This window comes from Pseudophryne corroboree, chromosome 6, assembly GCF_028390025.1.
Source record: "Pseudophryne corroboree isolate aPseCor3 chromosome 6, aPseCor3.hap2, whole genome shotgun sequence".
NCBI lineage: Eukaryota > Metazoa > Chordata > Amphibia > Anura > Myobatrachidae > Pseudophryne > Pseudophryne corroboree.
The window spans coordinates 72,734,848-72,754,289 of record NC_086449.1 but is presented as its reverse complement, the minus strand read 5'-3'; the positions used below and the strand labels follow the sequence as shown (position 1 = coordinate 72,754,289).

The 19,442-nt window shown below is 49.2% G+C and overlaps 1 protein-coding gene and 1 long non-coding RNA gene across 2 annotated transcripts in view; one reads left to right on the top strand and one right to left on the bottom strand.

Moving 5' to 3' along the window:
- Positions 1-4,986: 4,986 nt before the first annotated feature.
- Positions 4,987-16,683, bottom strand: STX10 (syntaxin 10). The gene is made up of 8 exons (XM_063931158.1): positions 16,110-16,683; positions 8,409-8,578; positions 8,201-8,295; positions 7,318-7,380; positions 7,117-7,224; positions 6,107-6,213; positions 5,930-6,024; positions 4,987-5,691 (listed from the first exon to the last, which is right to left on the bottom strand). Exons 1-8 carry the CDS (start codon positions 16,142-16,144, stop codon positions 5,612-5,614), a joined length of 753 nt encoding a protein of 250 aa, XP_063787228.1. The 5' UTR covers positions 16,145-16,683; the 3' UTR covers positions 4,987-5,611.
- Positions 16,684-16,821: 138 nt separating this feature from the next.
- LOC134934828 (uncharacterized) overlaps positions 16,822-19,442 on the top strand; it is a 111,629-nt gene continuing 109,008 nt past the window's right edge. Inside the window, exon 1 of the long non-coding RNA XR_010179823.1 lies at positions 16,822-17,006. This is a non-coding gene — a long non-coding RNA (uncharacterized LOC134934828). The remainder of the gene's footprint in view (positions 17,007-19,442) is intronic.

Below are 19,442 nucleotides of genomic sequence, written 5' to 3'. Positions count from 1 at the left end.
TTCTCAACACCTTGGGTATGAGAGGAAGAGGAGGAAATACATAGACGGACCGGAACACCCACGGTGTCACAAGGGCGTCTACCGCTACTGCCTGATGGTCTCTGGACCTGGCGCAATACCTCTGTAGCTTTTTGTTGAGGCGGGACACCATCATGTCTATCTGTGGCAGTTCCCACCGACCCACAATCTGTGCGAAGACTTCTGGATGAAGTCCCCACTCTCCCGGGTGTAGGTCGTGTCTGCTGAGGAAGTCTGCTTCCCAGTTGTCCACTCCCGGAATGAACACTGCTGACAGTGCGCTTACATGATTCTCCGCCCAGCGAAGAATCCTGGTAGCTTCCGCCATTGCCGCTCTGCTCCTTGTGCCGCCTTGGCGGTTTACATGAGCCACTGCGGTGATGTCTGACTGGATCAGAACTGGTTGGTCGCGAAGTAAGGCCTCCGCTTGACGTAGGGCGTTGTATATGGCCCTTAGTTCCAGGATGTTGATGTGCAGACAAGTCTCTTGACTTGACCAAAGACCCTGGAAACTTCTTCCCTGTGTGACTGCTCCCCAACCTCGGAGGCTTGTGTCCGTGGTCACCAGGATCCAATCCTGAATGCCGAATCTGCGGCCCTCGAGAAGGTGAGCACTCTGCAGCCACCACAGGAGCGACACCCTGGCCCTGGGGGACAGGGTGATCAACCGATGCATCTGTAGATGTGATCCGGACCACTTGTCCAACAGATCCCAATGGAAAGTCCTCGCATGGAACCTGCCAAAGGGAATGGCATCGTATGAGGCCACCATCTTTCCCAGGACTCGAGTGCAATGATGCACGGACACCTGTCTTGATTTCAAAAGGTTCCTGACCAGAGTCCTAAGTTCCTGGGCTTTTTCTATCGGAAGATAAACCCTTTTCTGGGTCGTGTCCAGAATCATGCCCAAGAAAGGCAGACGAGTCGTAGGAACCAACTGCGACTTTGGGATATTGAGAATCCAGCCGTGTTGTTGTAACACTTTCAGTGAAAGAGATACGCTGTTCAGCAACTGCTCTCTTGATCTCGCTTTTATGAGGAGATTGTCCAAGTACGGGATAATTGTGACACCATGCTTGCGCAGGAGCACCATCATTTCCGCCATTACCTTGGTGAAAATCCTCGGAGCAATTGAGAGACCAAACGGCAACGTCTGAAATTAGTAATGACAGTCCTGTACCGCAAATCTTAGGTACGCCTGATGAGGTGGATAAATGGGGACATGAAGGTACGCATCCTTTATGTCCAGTGACACCATAAAATCCCCCCCTTCCAGGCTGGCCGATTCCATCTTGAACTTGAACCTCTTCAAGTAGAGGTTCAGAGATTTTAAATTCAATATGGGTCTGACCGAACCGTCCGGTTTCGGAACCACAAACATGGTCGAATAATAACCCCTTCCCTGTTGAAGGAGGGGAACCTCGACCACCACCTGCTGAAGATACAATTTTTGTATTGCATTTAACACTATCTCCCTCTCTAGGGGGGAAGACGGTAGGGCCGATTTGAAAAACCTGCGAGGAGGCACCTCTTCGAATTCCAGCTTGTAACCCTGAGGCACAATTTCTATTGCCCAGGGATCCACCTGGGAGTGAACCCACATGTGGCTGAAATTCCGAAGACGCGCCCCGACTCCGCCAGTGGAGCCGCAGCGTCATGCGGTGGATTTTGCAGAGGCCGGGGAGGACTTCTGTTCCTGGGAACTAGCTGTATTGTGCAGCTTCTTTCTTCTGCCCCTCCCTCTGGCAAGAAAGGACGCACCTCGGACTTTCTTGTTTCTTTGTGAACGAAGGGACTGCATTTGATAATGTGGTGCTCTCTTAGGCTGTGAGGGAACATAAGGCAAAAAATTTGACTTTCCAGCCGTAGCTGTGGAGACCAGGTCCGAGAGACCTTCACCGAACAATTCCTCAACCCTGTAAGGTAAAACCTCCATATGCCGTTTTGAGTCGGCATCACCTGTCCATTGCCGAGTCCACAGGACCCTTCTGGCAGAAATCGAGATAGCGTTTATTCTAGAACCCAGCAGATTAATGTCTCTTCGAGCATCTCTCATATAAAGGACAGCGTCTTTAATATGCCCCAGGGTCAATAAAACAGTATCCCTATCTAGGGTATCAAACTCCTCTGATAAGGTATCAGTCCATGCCGCTACTGCACTACAGACCCAGGCTGACGCGGTTGCCGGTCTGAGCAAGGTACCTGAATGTGTATAAATGGACTTCAGGGTACCCTCCTGTTTGCGATCAGCAGCATCCTTGAGGGTAGCCGTATCCTGGGACGGCAGGGCTACCTTTTTGGATAAGCGTGTTAAAGCTTTGACTACCCTAGGGGAGGATTCCCATCGTAACCTGTCCGTTGGCGGGAAAGGATACGCCATAAGAATCCGTTTGGAAATCTGCAGTTTTTTATCTGGAGATTCACAAGCTTTTTCACATAACTCATTCAGTTCGTGTGAGGGGGGAAAAGTTACCTCAGGTTTCTTTCCCTTATACATATAAACCCTTGTGTCAGGGACAGGGGTTTCCTCTGTGATGTGCAAAACCTCCTTAATTGCTATAATCATATATCGGAGTGATTTAGCCAACTTTGGCTGTAACTTTGCATCATCGTAATCGACACTGGAGTCAGAATCCATGTCGGTATCTGTGTCAACAATTTGGGATAGTGGGCGCTTATGAGACCCCGGCGGTCCCTGCGACATAGGACCAGGCACGGGTTGAGACCCTGCCTGTCCCAATGCATCAGCCTTGTCTAATCTTTTATGCAAGGAATTTACATTTTTATTTAAAACCTTCCACATATCCATCCAATCAGGTGTCGGCGCCGTCGGCGGAGACACCACATTCATTTGCTTCCTCTCCCACATAGCCTTCCACATCAGACATGTCGACACAAGCGTACCGACACACCACACACACAGGGAATGTCCTTTCTGAAGACAGTTCCCCCACGAGGCCCTTTGGAGAGACAGAGAGAGAGTATGCCAGCACACACCCCAGCGCTATATAACCCAGGAATAACACAGTAACTTAATGTTAACCCAGTAGCTGCTGTTTATATACTTTTTTGCGCCTAATTATGTGCCCCCCCCCCTCTCTTTTCAACCCTCTTCTACCGTGTATCAGCAGGGGAGAGCCTGGGGAGCTTCCTCTCAGCGTGCTGTGGAGAAAAAATGGCGCTGGTGAGTGCTGAGGGAGAAGCCCCGCCCCCTCGGCGGCAGGCTTCTGTCCCGCTTAAATTTTAATTCTTTGGCGGGGGCTCCTACATATATACAGTGCCCAGCTGTAAATATGTGTTCATTTGCCAGAATGAGGTCCCAAATGCTGCCTAGGGCGCCCCGCCCTGCACCCTAACAGTGACCGGAGTATGTGTAGGTGTGTGGAGCAATGGCGCACAGCTGCAGTGCTGTGCGTTACCTCCAGTGAAGATCACGAAGTCTTCTGCCGCCTGTGAAGTCTTCTTGCTTCTCATACTCACCCGGCTTCAGTCTTCCGGCTCTGCGAGGGGGACGGCGGCGCGGCTCTGGGACGGACGGCGAGGGTGAGATCCTGCGTACCGATCCCTCTGGAGCTAATGGTGTCCAGTAGCCTAAGAAGCAGGACCTAGCTTCAGAGAGTAGGGCTGCTTCTCTCCCCTCAGTCCCACGATGCAGGGAGTCTGTTGCCAGCAGAGCTCCCCGAAAATAAAAAACCTAACTAAAAACTTTCTATCAGCAAACTCAGGAGAGCTCACTGAAAAGCACCCAGCTCCTCTGGGCACAGAATCAAACTGAGGTCTGGAGGAGGGGCAGAGAGGGAGGAGCCAGTGCACACCAGGAACTAAATTCTTTCTTAAAGTGCCCATGTCTCCTGCGGAGCCCGTCTCTCCCCATGGTCCTTACGGAGTCCCCAGCATCCTCTAGGACGTTAGAGAAAGCCCCCTCGGCTTATACTCGAGTCAGGGCAGGGAAGGAGTGGGGACACGGAGGGCAGTCAGTGCAGTGTGAAGGAGGGACACGGAGGGCACAGCGCGCGCCTCTCCTTTGTCCCTCCTGCGTCTCTGGCGGCAGTGGCGGGTCTATTAAAGGAAGTACCCGTTCGTGAGCTCTGATTGGCTCACGAACCGGCACTTCATTTAACAGAGCCGCTGCGGCCACCGGAGACGCAGGAGAGGCGCGCACTGTGTCCTCCTTGTCCCTCCTTCACAAGACAGCGCGGGAGCGGCGGAAGGTAAGTAACTGGCCCTGGGGGAGCATATTTGGCACTTGGGGGGGCGCGCATATCTGGCACTGTGAGGGGGCACATCTGGCACTGTGAGGGCTGTGTACGGCTAGAGCTGCATTTCCCACCCTAGGCTTGTACTAGAGTCAATAAGTTTTCCCAGGTTTTTGTGATAAAATTAGGTGCCTAGGCTTATATTCGGGTCGACTAATACTCGAGTATATATGGTACTTTGTGGTGGAATTCACCCCTCTTCCTAAAAATAAAACAAAAGTTTGCTTATCAGGCATCTGCCAATCCCGGGGCCTGTTTCACACCCATTTTCGACCGGACGGCATAAAGCCGGACAAAAGTTGTCAGTTATTTGCCAGCCGGCAGTGCCTTTTACACACAATGGCTTTGAGTCGTGTTTAATGCTGTACGCATGCGCAACAGCAGAAAAAACCCGGTGTGTGTGAGAAAGAGGCCATTCACAAACACACTCCACTGCCTTCAGGGACGCTACGGCCCAGCAGCCATCCTAGTTAGTGAATATTCCGGCTCCAACACGGCGACTGGGCTGTATCCATTCTCTGTAAAAGGACCCGATGGGCTTATATATTCATTACAATCCCAGCACGGCAAAAAGCCATCTGGGAGTTTGCCGTGCCGGCTTACTGTTGCTGCTCGGGTTCCCAAGAGAGTTCCAGCAAATGCTGTGCTGCTGACTGGAGAAGATGCTAGTGACTAGATCCATTCTGCAAAACAGTTGAAGACCACTCACAGATCAGTAAATAAAGTGTTTTACTCATTAAATGCATGATACAGGTTATGAAACATTACACGCAATCTTAACATTTGTGAATGCATCGGTGAGAGTGAGCCTGTAAGAGACCGTGCCAGTGCAATTCAGGCTCAAAAGTGCTTTACACGCAGATGGTATCTGCACTAGTGGGCCCAACCATCTCTAACTGGAGGTGGAATGGCCCTTCTCTACAATACAGCAGTGTTCAGCAGGCTGCTTCGGAATCGGGAGCGTTTGCGTTCACTCACCTTTACAGTTATTCATTTTTAAAGCGTAGTTCCAATTTATGATTTAAAAGGTTGGGATGAGTCCAATCAGGCATCAGGAAGAAAAGTACGAAATATCTTCTGCCGTTGATACCTGCTCACACATACAGGCCAAATGCTCTCACAAAATAAAAATAAAAAAGCAAAAGTAACTTATTGGTTAGTATACAGCAGCAGGTAAGTGGCAGCTGTACGGTGTCTTGCAGCGCCCCCTTCTGTCTTCAAGCTTCTCTGCTGGGAACTAGATTGACCTCATCACCATTTGTAACTTGTAAGCACCACAAATATGGCACAAGGGGCATAGGAGCGGTCCCAGTCACTCCCGGCTTATGGCCCTTTTCCTATCCCAACGTGAACAGCAAAATCAGTACAATGATAAGGGCAACCACCAGTGCGATGATCATACACCACTGCCGTCGGTCTGTGAGATGAGAGAAGTCCATTATTCCAGCCAAGTAGAGGGATGTGCCCTCGCACACACAGAAACAATTTCTAAAACAATATTATGTCGACACCTGTCCTGTTACTGCAATGCGTGGGGATAATTTCCTTCACCAATATGCAGCATCGGAGCTCTCATTTCAGATGCATCATGACTGGTAGGTCAGGAAATGCCTAATGTTATATCTGGTTCTAGGGAACCCCAATGATAAACTCACCGCTAGTCATGTGAGATACTTTGGCCAGTCTCTTGAGCACCGAGTCCATACGGGTCTGAGTGTTGTCCATCTCTTGGGAGAAGTCATCCAGCATCCTGCAGGTAGAGATTACAGGAATAACAAATACACTCAGGTTAGACGGGAATATAAAATACCGTATGTTTTGTGATAACTTACACTGCTTGTTCATCCAGTTCATCTCCAATGCGCCCAGACATGTCCTTCAGAACTCGGATACTGCCGGACACTAGCTCCAGCTCGGCGTCCTGATCATCCATAATCAGCTAAGGAAAAAGTTACCAGTGATGATTTACTATAGTATGAAACCATTCCTGACATCCGAAGCCTGGATGGAGGCCTACTCTGTGCTGGGACTGTACTGTTTGGTAGATATGCCTGTCCGTCACCAAAAAACATCAATGTGGCTATAGGTCACATGGCACAAAATGTGTATATCATTTTTTCCCCCCAAGAATTATGCATACAGACTAGCCACAGTGACTTGGTTGTTGACCTCCCACGGCAAACCCCAAAATCCCAGGTCCGACCTAAGTTATTGAACACTATTTCAAACAGTTTTCACAATTCAGGCTGGACCTGGGTGACTTCCGGGTTTCCTTTTGCCGGCGCTTGGAGATGACCGTTTACTGTAATATCTACAAGTGGGCCAAAACCACAGTCTTAATTTGTTGGGCTATGCCAGCCGCAGAACTGCCCTACATGTTTGGGGGTGAGTCAATCATAGCCAGCTGTGGGTGCCCACGAACAAGCAACTTTGTTATAGTGTTATAACAAAGTTTGTTATTAGTTTTAGAAAGACACAAGTGTGAATATATAACGGTTACACAGACTAATGGGCCCTACACACTTAAAGATTTCACTAAAAGATATGAACGATCTCGTCATTAATGAACGAGATATCGTTCATATCTTTCAGTGCGTATGCACCAACGATGTGCGGCCCCGCGCTCGTTCATCGTTGGTGCCGACTCGTTCACACCTGTAGGCCAATATGAACAATCTCGTCCATATTAGCATGCAGGGCTATGGAGCCGGAAGACGCGGGGAGTGAAGAAACTTTACTCCCCCACTCCCCCCCCCCCCCTGCTGGGCCGTCCGACAGCCGTCGGGCAGCGTGGTGGCCAGTCACGGAGTGTGTAGGGTCCCTTAACAGATAGGGGGCACACCTGTTGTTGTGCTTGCTGATCGTCCACGTAACGCGAGTTTCCCGAGATAATCTCATCATCGAGGCGAGCAAAGCGATCTGAGGGCGGTGGGTTAGAGATTCCTAATGCCTGTAAAAGCAGAGAGATCAGGAATGAGACTTGTGCAGACATTCATGTAAAGATCACCAATGGGAAGAGATGATAAGATACAGATGCAGTTACCTCTCTGCTCTTTCTCTCAGTAAAAGCCTGGGCTCTAGGGCTAGAGATATGATCCCTCATTTCCTGAAATGCAAATGTTACGCAGGTAATAACGGGGATTGGCAAAGGTTGGGTGTAGACGGTATGGTACAAAACAAGGATCACAAGTAACTCCTTTGGACACAATGTTCTGCTAATAAAATATTAAACACTAAAGTCGGTAAAACAGGTTGCTATATGTCATATGTCTGTGTTTTTATGGTTAGGTGCTGCAAACGAGACTTGACGGATCTGTAGACCTCTGTTTCCTTGTAGATCTCCATGAATCTATAATGCAATAACGTGCTACCATATATGGGGCCTAATTCAGCATGGATCGTTATTCTGAGAAATTGCAGCTTGTCTGCGTGTAGAAAGGCGCCACTCCGACAGGAAGAAAAACCACCGTGCAAAATTGCGAATGCATCGCAGATCGCTATCCATTCACAGATGCATACGCAATTTCTGGAACATCGAAGAATCTTTGCCATCTGAGCAAATGTAAGTAGGTCTAAGACTGCAACTAATCTGCGACTCAGACAGCCTGGAAGTGGTCTGTGCTGATGTCAGAGACCCTCCCCAAAAACACTTGGGCATGCATGCATGCATTTTTTCTGACAAAGACAGAAAACGGCAGACTTATTAAAGACTCAGAGAGAGCTGGAAAGGAAACAAGGGTCTGCGGATCCGTCAAAACTATTACCTTGAAGGTTGGGAACATTTAACAGAGTAGCGTCTATGCACCAAACAAACAATGCTGAACTGATATGGAGATAATGGTCTTCCAAGAGCTCAGATATAGGGAACAGAGTAGGTACAGAAATATGTGGAGTAGTGATGGAACAGAAAATGAAGAACGTGTCACCTTTAGGGAACTCCGTGTGTTCTCCACAAACATCTTCCTCTCGCTAATCTCTGATCCGGATATCTTGAATTTTTGCTGGTTTGATTCCACAATGTCCACGAGATGAGTGAAGGAAAAACAATACAAGGTGATATGGGATTAGGGGGAAGAAAGAAGAAACAAGCTAAACTCACAAGACTATGACAACCCCGATACCCAGTTAGGATACTGATGGTCTCTTCCAGGTCCTCCAGGTCCCATTCTATGCTCCGAAGAGAATTCCTAAGTTCGTTAGTTGTCCAATCAAACTCTTCTACACTGGTGACATTGCCATCTTGGAGGAGTTCACACCAGCGCTGATACAGGCCTTTGCTGGTGTTTAGTGCTTTCTGCACCTCCCTGCAAGACAGAAAATAGGATTTTGGTACTTACCGGTAAATCCTTTTCTCCTAGTCCGTAGAGGATGCTGGGGACTCCAACAGGACCATGGGGTATAGACGGGATCCGCAGGAGCTTGGGCACACTGAAAAGACTTAAGACTGGGTGTGAACTGGCTCCTCCCTCTATGCCCCTCCTCTAGACCTCAGTTATAGGAACTGTGCCCAGGAGAGACGGACATTTCGAGGAAAGGATTTTTGTGTAAACTAAGGGCTACAAACATACCAGCCCACACCACAACCATACCGTACAACCGGAGTAACAGTAAACCAGAGAAAAGTATGAACAAACAACAGCAACAAGCTGAAACCAGAAATACACAGCCCGTGTATAAACTAAGTGAACCGACAAAAGAACACTACAAGAAACAGTCCGCACTGGGATGGGCGCCCAGCATCCTCTACGGACTAGGAGATAAGGATTTACCGCTAAGTACCAAAATCCTATTTTCTCTTACGTCCTAGAGGATGCTGGGGACTCATCAGACAGGGTATCAAACTTATAGAACTTGGCAAACGTGTTTGAACTCGACCAAATAGCCGCTCGGCAGAGCTGTAGAGCCGAGACACCCCGGGCAGCCGCCCAAGACGAGCCCACCTTCCTGGTAGAATGGGCTTTCACCGACTTCGGCACCGGTAATCCGGTCGAAGAATGAGCCTGCTGAATCGTACTACAAATCCAGCGTGCAATAGTCTGTTTTGAAGCAGGATGACCAATCTTGTTGGAAGCGTACAGGACAAACAGTGCCTCAGTTTTCCTGGCAACCGTCGTACGGGTGACGTAGATCTTCAACGCCCTCACTACATCCATATACCTGGGAACTGTCCCAGCATCCCTGGCCACCGGTACCACAATAGGTTGATTAATGTGAAACGAGGAGACCACCTTTGGTAATAATTGTTGCCGAGTCCTCAATTCTGCCCTATCCGAATGAAAGAGCAAGTACGGGCTTTTATGAGATAAGGCCGCCAACTCAGACACCCGCCTGGCAGAAGCCAGTGCCAACAACATGACTACCTTCCAGGTGAGAAATTTCAACTCAACCTTACGCAAAGGCTCAAACCAGGAAGACATGAGAAACTGTAAGACCACGTCCAGATCCCATGTGGCCACAGGAGGCACAAACGGAGGATTGATATGCAAAACTCCCTTCACGAACGTCTGAACCTCTGGGAGGGCCGCCAGTCCTCTTTGATAGAAAATAGACAATGCCGAAATCTGCACCTTGATGGAGCCCAACTTCAGGCCTGCATCGACACCAGCCTGCAAAAAGTGGAGAAAACGCCCCAAATTAAATTCTTCCGCAGGAGCCTTCTTAAACTCACACCAGGAAACATACTTCTTCCAAATACGGTGATAATGCTTCGCCGTAACCTCCTTCCTAGCCCTGAGGAGAGTAGGTATGACCTCTCCTGGAATACCTTTACGAGCTAAGATCTGGCGCTCAACTTCCATGCCATCAAACGCAGCCGCGGTAAGTCTGGAAACACGCATGGACCCTACAACAACAGGTCCTCTCTTAGAGGAAGCGGCCAAGGATCTTCCACCAGTAATTCCTGAAGGTCCGGATACCAGGCCAATCTGGAACTACGAGAATCGCCTGAACCCTTGCTCGCCGAATGATCCCCAGTACCTTTGGAATGAGAGGAAGTGGAGGGAACACATACACCGACTTGAACACCCACGGAGACACCAGGGCATCCACCGCACTGGCTTGGGGGTCCCTTGACCTGGAACAATACCTCGGAAGCTTTTTGTTGAGACGAGACGCCATCATGTCTATCAGAAGTAGTCCCCAACGCTTTGTCACGTCTGCAAACACCTCTTGATGAAGAGCCCACTCTCCCGGATGGAGATCGTGTCTGCTGAGGAAGTCTGCTTCCCAGTTGTCTACTCCCGGAAGGAAGATTGCTGACAGGGCGCTCAGGTGTTGTTCCGCCCAGCGAAGGATTCTTGTGGCCTCCGCCATTGCCGCTCTGCTCCTTGTGCCGCCTTGACGATTGATATGTGCCACCGCTGTGATGTTGTCTGACTGTACCAGGACAGGTCGACCCTGAAGAAGGCTGCTTGCCTGTAGCAGGCCGTTGTAAATGGCTTTTAACTCGAGAACATTTATGTGGAGACCCGCTTCCTGGAACGACCATTTCCCCTGGAAGTTCCTGCCTTGGGTGACTGCACCCCAGCCCCGGAGACTCGCATCTGTCGTCAGAAGTACCCAATCCAGGATACCGAACCGGCGTCCCTCTAGAAGGTGAGACTCTTGTAGCCACCACAGGAGGGAAATCCTGGCTCTGGGAGATAGACTTATCTTCCGGCGCATGTGCAGGTGAGACCCGGACCATTTGCTCAGCAAGTCCCACTGAAACACCCGGGCATGAAACCTGCCGAACGGAATGGCTTCGTACGTCGCCACCATCTTCCCCAGAACGCGTGTACATTGATGGATGGACACAGTCTTCGGCTTCAGAAGTTCCCTGACCAACAACTGCAGTTCTAGAGCCTTTTCTTGTGGAAGAAAAACTCTCTGTAATTCCGTGTCGAGAACCATGCCCAGAAAGGACAGCCGGGTGGTCGGAATCAACTGAGATTTTGGTAAATTTAGCAGCCAACTGTGCTGTCGAAGCACCTACAGCACCAAGTCCACACTCCTTAGCAATCTTTCCTTGGACCTCGCCTTTATCAGGAGATCGTCCAAGTACGGGATAATTGAAACCCCCTGCTTGCGAAGGAGAACCATCATTTCCGCCATGACCTTGGTGAACACTCTCGGGGCCGTGGAAAGGCCAAACGGCAACGTTTGAAATTGGTAATGAGAGTCCTGTATCGCAAACCTGAGGAAGGCCTGATGCGAAGGAAATATCGGGACGTGTAAGTAAGCATACTTTATGTCGACTGATGCCATACAATCCCCCCCTTCTAGGCTGGAAATCACAGCTCGAAGAGATTCCATCTTGAACTTGAAAACTTTCAAGTATGGATTGAGGGATTTTAGATTCAGAATCGGTCTGACCGAACCGTCCGGTTTCGGCACCACAAATAGGCTCGAGTAGAACCCCTCCCCCCGTTGTGACTGGGGAACTGGAACAATGACCTTCTGATGACACAATTTTTGTATCGCTGCCAACACCAGCTCCCTGTCTGGAAGAGACGCTGTTAAGGGCGAAACGAAAAACCGGTGAGGGGGCACCTCCTGAAACTCCAGCTTGTATCCCTGAGATACAATCTCTAGGACCCAAGGATCGAGGCCTGAACGAATCCAGACCCGACTGAAGACTCGGAGACGACCCCCCACCAGTCCGGACTCCCCCAGGGAAGCCCCAACGTCATGCGGTGGACTTGGTAGAGGCAGGGGAGGACTTTTGGTCCTGGGCGCATGACACGGCAGGCGACTTCCTACCCCTTCCTTTACCCTTTGAAGCGAGGAAGGACGAACCCTTTCCACGCCTGTATATATTAGGACGAAAGGACTGCATCTGCTGATGCGGTGCCTTTTTGTGCTGTGTGGGAACATAGGGAAGAAAAGAGGACTTACCCACCGTCGCGGTAGAGACCAGGTCCGCCAAGCCGTCCCCAAACAAGACATTACCTTTGAAGGGTAAAGCTTCCATAGCTCTCTTGGAGTCGGCATCAGCATTCCATTGATGGATCCACATCGCCCTCCTAGCCGATACTGACATGGCATTGGCTCTTGATCCCAAAAGACAAACATCCCTTGCCGCATCCTTCAGGTAATCTGCAGCATCCTTGATATAACCAAGAGTCAGGTATCCGAGTCAGTGGCCAAATTCTCGGCCCATTTAGCAATAGCACTACTCACCCACGCCGACGCCACCGCAGGTCTGAGCAATGCGCCTGTATTAGCGAAAATGGACTTCAGAGACGTCTCCAGCTTGCGATCCGCCGGATCCTTGAGAGCTGCCGTGTCCGGAGACGGAAGCGCCACCTTCTTAGACAAACGAGATAGAGCTTTGTCAACATTCGGAGACGACTCCCATTTTTCCCTGTCATCAGAGGGGAAAGGATACGCCATGTAAATCCTCTTGGGAATCTGCCACCTCTTATCCGGCGACTCCCAAGCCTTTTCACAAAGAGTATTCATTTCATGAGAGGGGGGAAATTTCACTTCAGGTTTTTTCCCTTTGAACAAACGAATCCTTGTTTCCTGCACCGCAGGTTCATCAGAAATGTGTAAAACATCCTTTATAGCCACAGTCGTACTGAATACTCTTTACTAAACGCGGATGCAAAGCTGCCTCCGAAAAATCGACCTCAGAGTCGGTATCAGTATCTACCACCTGAGTAAACGGCCGCTTCTGCGAGCCCGATGGGGTCTGTACCTGAGATAAAGCCTCCTCTATGGACTTTTTCCACACCTGCGTCTGTGACTCAGATTTATCTTAGATAACGAAGCTACATTCGTATTGATTGTAGTTAATAACGTGAGTAAATCAGGTGTCGGCTGCGCCGACAGACCCAAATCCAGACCCACAACTTCACCCCTACAACCTCCTCCGGTGAATCACATTCAGCCTCCGACATGTCGAGACGATTGATCGACACAGCGACACACACACAAAATGCCTCAGCTAGGGGACAGGCCTATAGTGAAGCCCAGAGAGAGACCCAGAGGGAGTATGCCAGCTCACACCCCAGCGCCTATATATCCCTATAGGGGATATATAATACCAGTGCTGCTAGAATAAACTAATGCACCACACTGTGACCCCCCCCCCCCCCCCCCTGAGAAATCTCCCCGTTACTTGCGGGGAGCGATGGAGGTCCGGCCCAGCGTCTCCTTGCCGCCGCGTGGAGGAGAGGAAGATGGCGCCGTGAGCCGCACGCCAAGCTCCGCCCCTTCCCGGCGGGCTTCAGCGCGCCTGATTTGAAAATGCCGGCGGGGGGCGATGAACGGTGCCGAGGCACCGCCAGTGCTTCTGCCGGCTACCCGGACCCCAGTGACCTGCTGCCCAGGGCGCCCCCCCCCAGCGCCCTGCGAGTGCCATCCGCGATGTGTGTGGGAGCATGGAGCGCAGCGTCTCCGCTGCGCTGTACCTGGTCACCGAAGTCTTCTGCAGTCCTGAAGTCTTCTGATCTTCTCATACTCACCCGACTTCTTTCTTCTGTGAGGGGGTGACTGCTTGGCTTCGGGAACAAGCAGCTAGGCGCACCAAGTGATCGAACCCTCTGGAGCTAATGGTGTCCAGTAGCCGAGAAGCAGAGCCCTTAAACTAAGAAGAAGTAGGTCTGCTTCTCCCCCCTCACTCCCACGATGCAGGGAGCCTGTAGCCAGCAGGTCTCCCTGAAAATAAAAAACCTAACAAAAAGTATTTTCCAGAGAAACTCAGGAGAGCTCCCCTGTGAGTGTCCAGTCAGTCCTGGGCACAAAGTCTAACTGAGGTCTGGAGGAGGGGCATAGAGGGAGGAGCCAGTTCACACCCAGTCTTAAGTCTTTTCAGTGTGCCCAAGCTCCTGCGGATCCCGTCTATACCCCATGGTCCTTTTGGAGTCCCAGCATCCTCTAGGACTTAAGAGAAAATGATGTGTGGTGGGGGAGACACAGGACAGCTTGAACAAGCTAGATGTTATAGAACACAGGTTCTCAAACTCAGTCCTCAGGACCCAAACAGTTCATGTTTTCCAGGTATCCTCACTGAAATCACCAGTTAAATAATTAGTTCCACCTGTGGATGTTTTAAAATGTGTCCGTGAGTAATGAGTACATTTGTGCATCTGCTGGGTGACCTGCAAAACGTGAACTGTGTGGGGTCCTGAGGACCGAGTTTGAGAACCACTGCTATAGAAGATGATACACAGGAGAGGTGTGGTATGGTCACAAAAATAAAAAGTACTACCTACCATTTCTGTGGCACGTGAGCAAATACTTATAAAAATTAAATCAAAAGTATACCCACTATGAGGCATATATGTGTAATGGGGGTGGTTGCACCTACTCACCCCCCTCAACCACACCCTATTTTAAGTTGACAAACTAAAGTGACTTGCCAGTGCAGTCAGCCATGTTGTGGCTCATTCAGCATATCAATTCTCTAGGCACCAGTGACATCCCTGAGGCACAAAGTAACATAGAAACATATACAGTAATGTGACGGCAGAACAAACCCACTTGGCCCATCTACTCTGCCCCTTTTTTAACCTTATTGTTACCTCAAACCCTATTAGATCCTTAGTTCTTTGTAAGTATATACTTATGTCGGGATCCTGGCGTTCAGGATACCAACCCCCGAATCCGGACAGCCAGTAAAATGTGGGTCCCCACCACCACCCAAGTGGTGCCTGAAGGGCAGCGAGCCAGCGAGTTGACTTGCTGGCGAGATGCCTCTGTCGGTATACTGACAGTCGGCATCCCGGCTGCCGGGATCACGTATGTATTCCCTTGTGTCTATCCCATGCATCTTTAAATTGCTATACTGTATTAGCCTCTACCACCTCTGATGGGAGACTATTTCACTTATCCACTACCCTTTCCGTGAAGTCATTTTTCCTCAAATTTCCCCTGAACCTCCCTCCAGTCTCAGCGCATGTCATCGTGTTCTAATACTTCTCTTCCTTTAAAGAATGGACCTTGTTAAAACCCTTGATATATGTGGAAGTCTCTACCATGTCCCTACTTTTCCCTATTCTGCTCCAAACTATACATGTTAGGATCTTTTAGTCTTTCTGGGTAAGTTTTGTGATGTAGGCCATGCGGGTATGGGTCACTAGGTCGACATGAGTTTTTTTACTTTTTTTGGTGTTGTTTTCTTCGTAAAGTGACGGGGAACCCCAATTAGTGCACCGTGTCCGCTCGCCATGCTTCGGGCAAGGTCTGCTACCGCTGCGCTTGGCACAGGTTACTATTCCCAATCGTAGTCCACGTGGATTGTAAACGTATGAAAAAGTAAAAAAAATGAAAAATTTGAAAAACTCATGTTGACTTTTTCCAATGTCGAACTAGTGACCATGTCGACCTAGTGCATGTCACAATAGTGATCGACCTAATGACCGTAAACCGGCCATGGACCATTTAGTTGCCCTTCTTTGTACAGTCTCTAATGTATTTATATCCTTCTGAAGATATGACCTCCAGAATTGTACACAGCATTCTAGATGAGGCCGTACCAATGACCTATACAGTGGCATTATTACTTCTTTCTTTCTTTCTGCTGATTCCTCTCCCTGTGCAGTCAAGCATCTGACTAGACTTCCTCATTGCTTTGTTACATTGCTTACCTGCCTGTCAGTCACCTGAAATAGTGACTCCTAGATCCCTTTCCTCCTCACTAGTTTCCAGTATAGTGCCATTAATACTATATTTAGCCTTCAATTTTTTTGAGACCCAAGTGCATTTTTTTGCATTAAACTGTAGTTGCCGCACTCTTGACCATTCCTCATGTCTCAGTGATGTTATGACAGCGAATGTATAAGCAGTATTCTCTGCCCCGAATGTAAATTTGTGTACATATGTAAGTGCACCCAGGAAGCAGATACTCACCCTCTGACCACAGAGAAGGGATCCTCCAGAGACATCCTGAGCGGTCTCTTCCCAGCACTCTTTTTCCCCTTGGCTCAACCGCGTTCCAATAGGATAAATGAGACTTTACACAACGGCTATACAATGACCATGCTACGCCATGCAATCATTCGCTTAGCGGCTAGGGCTATGTCCCTATATGTATATATAATGTGCACACTTTAGCTTTCTATAGGCGTATTAATAACACACTGATACGTCACCCATATAGACCCCTTTGTATGCAATGCCCCTGTAGGTCTATAGGCACAGTACTACTCCCTGCATTGCACACAGCCAGACCCTGAAGCTTGCACAGTCACCCATAGGGTAAGCCTGGCAGCTCTGCCTATAGGTGACAGCCAGTATGCATAACTATATATACTATATACACCCACTGCCAGTTGACACCTCAGTATACAGCAGTGCACAGCACTTCCCACACACTTACACCAGTTACCCACTACTTCCCCTCACTCTTCTGCCCGGTGGGGTAACTCCTCGCCCACCCCCTCCCTGACTTGTCACTCGTGTCTCTGCCTGCCCACCCCCACCCACAGACTCCTGTCCGCGTGTTTCCGGCCAAGCCCATCGAGCGTGTCGGGAATTGTAGTTCCCTCCAGGTGCCATTGAAGTCCCCACCGTCGACGCGCGCGTCATGTCGCCCCGCCCACTAACCCCCCTTTGTCGTGTCACTGGCGGCAGCAGCAGAGAGTAGTGCGCCACTTTCCCGCCCAGACAGAGTAACCGCCTCACGTAGCTAGTTATGTGAGGTAACTTCGTACCGGGGGACCCACCAATAATAATAATAATAATGTGTAATATATTTATGTAGGCATGCAAGATATTATGCCACCTGTGTATGTTGTAAGTACAAATGTGAGTATAAGCTGATACTGCATTCAAACTGTTATTTTGTTGTAGGACGGGTACCTGTAATTTACTGGTTATTTGTAGATTCGAGATTTAATATGTAACCGTGAGAGAAATACATGTCCCCCTGCATATAATATGTCCCCAGTATATAACATGAGAGGAATATGTCCCCAACTCTATAACATGGGGAATATATGTCCCACTGCATATATATCCCCCAGTATGTAACCCTGAGAGGAATATATGTCCCTCTGCATATGTCCCCCAGTATATAACATGAGAGGAATATGTCTCCCGGTACATAACATGATAGGAATATATGTCCCCCGGTATATAACATGAGAGGAATATATGTCCTGCTGCATATATGTCCCCCAGTATATAAAATCAGAGGAATATATGTCCCCCTGCATATAATATGTCCCCCACTATATAACATGAGAGGAATATATGTCCCCCGGTATATAACATGAGAGGAATGTATGTCCCCCTTCATATAATATGTCCCCCAGTATACAAAATGAGGAATATATATCCCCCAGTATATAACATGAGAGGACTATATGTCCCCAGTTTATAACATGAGAGTAAAATATATCCCCCAGTATTGAACATGAGAGGAATATATGTCCCCAGTATGTCCTTTTAGACAGACAAATCATGAGAGGAATATACAGTCAGGTCCATAAATATTGGGATATCGACAATTCTCATATTTTGGGCTCTGTACACCACCACAATGGATTTGAAATGAAACAAACAAGATGTGCTTTAACTGCAGACTTTCCGCTTTAATTTGAGGGTATTTACATCCAAATCAGGTAAACGATGTAGGAATTACAACGGTTTCTATATGTGCCTCTCACTTTTTAAGGGACCAAAAGTAATGGGACAAACTAAACAATCCTAAATCAAACATTCACTTTCTCTGACGTCCTAGTGGATGCTGGGAACTCCGTAAGGACCATGGGGAATAGCGGCTCCGCAGGAGACTGGGCACAAAAGTAAAAGCTTTAGGACTACCTGGTGTGCACTGGCTCCTCCCCCTATGACCCTCCTCCAAGCCTCAGTTAGATTTTTGTGCCCGAACGAGAAGGGTGCACACTAGGTGGCTCTCCTGAGCTGCTTAGTAAAAAAGTTTCTCTAACGTCCTAGTGGATGCTGGGACTCCGTCAGGACCATGGGGAATAGCGGGCTCCGCAGGAGACAGGGCACATCTAAATAAAGCTTTTAGGATCACATGGTGCGTACTGGCTCCTCCCCCTATGACCCTCCTCCAAGCCTCAGTTAGGTTTTTGTGCCCGTCCGAGAAGGGTGCAATCTAGGTGGCTCTCCTAAAGAGCTGCTTAGACAAAGTTTTTTTAGGTTTAAATCTCAGTGAGTCCTGCTGGCAACAGGATCACTGCATCGAGGGACTTAGGGGAGAGATTTCCAACTCACCTGCGTGCAGGATGGATTGGAGTCTTAGGCTACTGGACACTTAGCTCCAGAGGGAGTCGGAACACAGGTCCTCCTGGGGTTCGTCCCGGAGCCGCGCCGCCGATCCCCCTTACAGACGCTGAAGACGGAGGTCCGGAAAGCAGGCGGCAGAAGACTCCTCAGTCTTCATGAAGGTAGCGCACAGCACTGCAGCTGTGCGCCATTGTTGCTACACGTCTCACTGATTCAGTCACGGAGGGTGCAGGGCGCTGCTGGGGGCGCCCTGGGCAGCAATATTAAATACCTTTAGTGGCAAAATAAATACATCACATATAGCCATTAAGGCTATATGTATGTATTTAACCCAGGCCAGTTTTCTTAAAACCCGGGAGAAAAGCCCGCCGAAAAAGGGGCGGAGCTTATTCTCCTCAGCACTCAGCGCCATTTTCCTGCTCAGCTCCGCTGGTGAGGAAGGCTCCCAGGACTCTCCCCTGCACTGCACTACAGAAACAGGGTAACAAAGAGAAGGGGGGCATAATTTGGCGATATTGATATATTAAAAGCGCTTATATCAAAAACAACACCTTCTAGGGTTGTTTATATACATTTATAGCGTTTTTGGTGTGTGCTGGCAAACTCTCCCTCTGTCTCCCCAAAGGGCTAAGAGGGTCCTGTCTTCGATTAGAGCATTCCCTGTGTGGCTGCTGTGTGTCGGTACGTGTGTGTCGACATGTATGAGGACGATGTTGGTGTGGAGGCAGAGCAATTGCCCGTAATGGTGATGTCACCCCCTAGGGAGTCGACACCGGAATGGATGGCTTTAGTTATGGAATTACGTGATAATGTTAGCACATTACAAAAGTCAGTTGACGAAATGAGACGGCCGGAAAACCAGTTAGTACCGGCTCAGGCGTCTCAGACACCGTCAGGGGCTGTAAAACGTCCCTTACCTCAGTCAGTCGACACGGGTACCGACACAGATGAATCTAGTGTCGACGGTGAAGAAACAAACGTATTTTC

Coding starts and splice junctions, on each gene's coding strand:
- STX10 (XM_063931158.1), bottom strand. CDS start 16,144: ATGTCTCTGGAGGATCCCTTCTCTGTGGTCAGAGG. Junction 8,296..8,408: donor GGACCTGGAAGAGACCATCA/GTATCCTAACTG, acceptor CTCATCTCGTGG/ACATTGTGGAATCAAACCAG. Junction 5,692..5,929: donor AGTATCTCACATGACTAGCG/GTGAGTTTATCA, acceptor CTCATCTCACAG/ACCGACGGCAGTGGTGTATG.